A 4,034-nucleotide genomic window follows, 5' to 3' on the forward strand; every position below is an offset into this window, starting at 1 on the left:
TTGGATCAAAATACGTCAGTGCATTAAAATAATTCTTTTTAATAAGTTCAATCCTTATTATTGGTTCAAGTATTTCTTTTAAAATTTCTTTAATAAATTATAAGATATTTTGATTGGCTTCTATTACTTTACTGCCATGTTGGTATTAGAACACTTGTTCGCACATGATTTCAGGTGCCATGTTGGTATTAGAACACTTGTGCGCACATGATTTCAGGTACTCGCAAAATCGCAATCGGCACTAATATTGAATTTGCAAATACGAGTATGTGCTAATTATCAATTTAAGAATACAAGAAAAAATTATTAAAAAATAGATAGATTATATACAAAATTTCTAAAAGATTATTTATATGTACATGAACGAATTTAAATTTAGTATACAGAGCTATCATAGGATAAAATAATCAAATATAAAAATAACCTTCTCCAAAGCGCTTATTCAAAAATCTTTTAAAAAACCAAGGTTAAAGTTAAAAATAAATTTTTTTCCAAGTTTATATATGAGAAATCAAATACATTTCTTATATTATACTCCATACATTCGATCTATTGTTTGTTCAATAAATCAAATATTTATTAATCGAAAGTATATCTAATAAATATTTTTGTTATTACTTGATTTCCGTATTTGTGAATTTAAAAGACCCCTTAGGCTATATAAAGGAGAAGATTGGCGCTAAGAAAAAATTAGACAATAGAGAAATTTAATTACAGTGCAACACTTAAATTCAAATTGGTAAAATGCCAACTTGAAATACTAAGGATAAGACAACAGAAGATAATATTTTGTATTATAAATGGATTTATTAATTTTTTTTATATTCCAACAAATGACAACTCTGGGTATTTTTTTTTATATATCTGTAAGTTATCTGTTTATAAAATATTAACTCAATATTAGTCGTGTTTGGATTTTACACTGTAGTTGTCAATTTTCCTTGAGCTATAGGGACAACCTCTTCATTCCAAATCTAAAAAAAAAATTCAATAGGTTTTATTTGACAAATCTTTAAAGAATCTTGATAACAGTATTTATGCATGACTTGCTTGTTTATAATATTAGATCACTTAAACAATAACAACTTTCATAAGGTATTCCGGAAGAGGTCTTTAAAAATAGAATAAAGCATTTACGGATTTTTATAAAGAAAGATCTTTTTTCTTTGTTGTGTTAGTTAAATGGGATCAACATTCATCATTCAAGAAATTTATTTTTTGTTTTATAACCAAAGACATTATTTAAATATTATCTATGTGATTTTTAAAAAATTATATATTCATTGATATGGGGTACACGCGCAAAGCGCGTACCCTAAGGCTAGTGAATACAAAATATAGTTTACTAAGTTATCCCTATTAATTTTGTGTTTTTCTGTCTTCTCTACCTTGCCCACTCCACCTTATTTGCTGGAGGGAAAATACGATTGCCGAAGCTGAAGTCTCATTCAATTCATATACTTTCGCCGACTACCCTTTGGATAAGTTGCTAAAACAAACGGGATGGGACTTGGGAGGATCGACCCGTTCAGACCGAAGAAAAACTGTTGGCAGCAGGTAGAGTTGCCTATATGGCTATATAGTGTCAGCGTTGTTTGCAAGTCATGTCAGTGCATGCGCGGCGTAGCATCATGGTAGCACTAAATATGCTCGACTAACATGATGAGTCATGTGATTGACCTGACATTTACTTTCTTAAAGTGGCGAATCGGCTTCTCACGCGGGAACATCCGTGTGAGCGAGCTCAAAATGGGCATTTGCGGAAAGAGCTTTTTCCACAAGTCTTTTAGGTCGGGCGCGCACCAACCCAAAAAAGGTCTCTCCTATCTTTTAAAGCCTTATGGCTGTTTGCAACAAATTATATGTGATACAAAAATAAATTGCAATCACAAAATAAATATGAAGAAACATAATTTTATTGATAAAATGATGCGGGTACAATCCTGTTTCTCCCTTGATTCTTCTCTCCTGATAATCTCCGTGATTCGAGGGCTTAAGCCGCGTATTTCTCGAATGTAGGATGATGCAGACCTCCTGGGGATATATTTGATCTCCAGCTTCTTGAACTATTTGATTGGCAAGAAGTATCCGGCCATAGTTTGATCTCTTTGTGAATATCCCAAGAGTTTATGGGATTTTGAGACACCTCTTCAAGGGAATATGCATCCCTTTATATAGGTGTGAGTTAGGGTTTAGGGTAGAGTAGCCTCTAAGAAACCCTAATAGACTCCTAGGATTTCTAGAGTCCTGTAGTATCTTTAATTTAGGATTTGACTTTTTCCTTAAAATTTCGATGTCTACATTAATAAATCCACCTTTTAGCATTATATAGCAATAGAATTGACCATATTAACCTTTACTGTCTCACATAAACACTCCTAACACATATTCCAACACTATTTACTCCAAGGACAATGTAGGAAAAAAATAATTAATTCATTATTGAAATCTGGAAAAATCACTTATTTTGGACCACAAAAAAAGGCCAAAAGATTACTTATTTTGGACCGGAGAGAATATTTATTTATCTATATATTGGCAATATCGATCAGCACATGTCACTCTGCGTGTCTCATTGTAGCAAGTGCACATGTCTCTCTTTGTGTTCTCTAATCTAGCAAGTACTACAAAACAACTCAAAATTCTGTGTGCTCTTTCAACCGACGGACCCTCTCTCAAGTGTTAATAATTGAAATACCAACTACACCCCTATAATTGTGATCATAAAAAAAACTATAGCAAGGGCGGAAATGTACATTCACAGCCTCACACCAAACTCCAAAACGTGAAAATGACTGTGCTCCAAGACCACAGAAAGCACAGCCAAAAGCCTCTTGTTTGGGTTTGTTCTTTTTCCGGCTCTTATTTGTATGTGCAAATGTGCATTATATATAGACGGAGAGAATTCAATCTACGTTCTATACAAGCATTCGTAAACCTTTTCCAGCAAAATAACCCTTCCCAACACTTAGAAAAGAGTTTCAAGAATCAAGATTAATTAGAGAATGAGTTCAACAAGCAGGGCATGGGTTACAGCAGTGAGCTTGGGAGTAGTAGAGGCACTGAAAGATCAAGGAATTTGTAGGTGGAATTACACCTTGAGAACAATACATCAACACGCAAAGAACAATGTAAGGTCATATTCACAGGCCAAGAAGCTCTCTCCTCGCTCTTCTTTGGTTTCTGCAAACAAACATCAATTGAAGCAGTCTGAGGAGTCTCTGAGGAAAGTCTTGTATTTGAGCTGTTGGGGTCCTAATTGAAACCAATAGTAGTTAAATTTTGTGTCATCTTTCTGTACATAGTCTTTGACAATATTGAGAGGCCAAATGATGAATGGATAAACCGGTAATCCGTAAAGGTTGAGGCTAAATTGCCCGGCTAAAATTAATGGATAGATCTTTTTTTGACTTTTGCAATCCACATATCTTGGACTCAATTATCTTGTAACTTTGAGGTTTTGCACCATTTTATATCGTTAAATTCATTTCTCATTTTTCGTTTAAAAACATTTGAAGTGAAATCGACGAGTACTACTTTTTGTTATTACAAAAGCCCACCATTGATGGATGCTGGGGTTTAGGCAAAAAAAAGGTTAGTACATAGAGGAGGACATAAACCATACCCTCCAAACTACAGTGAAAAGTGTTAATAATCATCCTTATGTTAAACCAGTGGCGGATGCACATGGGTGCTTAAGCACCCATTAACTTTGACCATATTAATAAATTTATATAGGCAACTGTACAAATATTTAAATAAATATTGAGCGAGCACCCACAAGTAAATTCATTTTTCCTCTTCTTTTGAAGTTTTTATCGGCGAGTACCCATAATTTTAAAATCCTGGATCCGCCACTGTGTTAAACCGTAGGAAGGAAGAAGACTTGGCCTGGGAGATTATTTTCATTAATTCCTAAAATATGGAAGAATTCCAGGAATTATTACTGAAGTTTAAAAATTTATAGTTCAAAACCTTAGGAATTGTTCTTGGATTTGAAATATATAATGGAATTCCAGGAAAATTCATGGAGT

The 4,034-nt window shown here is 33.5% G+C and overlaps 1 protein-coding gene across 1 annotated transcript; it reads left to right on the forward strand.

Moving 5' to 3' along the window:
* Positions 1-2,876: 2,876 nt before the first annotated feature.
* LOC109220659 lies at positions 2,877-3,410 on the forward strand. Its single transcript, XM_019385115.1, has one exon. The coding sequence runs from the start codon at positions 3,006-3,008 to the stop codon at positions 3,261-3,263; it is 258 nt and encodes an 85-aa protein (XP_019240660.1). The 5' UTR covers positions 2,877-3,005; the 3' UTR covers positions 3,264-3,410.
* The last annotated feature ends 624 nt before the right edge of the window (positions 3,411-4,034 follow it).

The sequence above is a fragment of the Nicotiana attenuata genome, unplaced genomic scaffold, assembly GCF_001879085.1.
Source record: "Nicotiana attenuata strain UT unplaced genomic scaffold, NIATTr2, whole genome shotgun sequence".
NCBI classification, from domain to species: Eukaryota; Viridiplantae; Streptophyta; class Magnoliopsida; order Solanales; family Solanaceae; genus Nicotiana; species Nicotiana attenuata.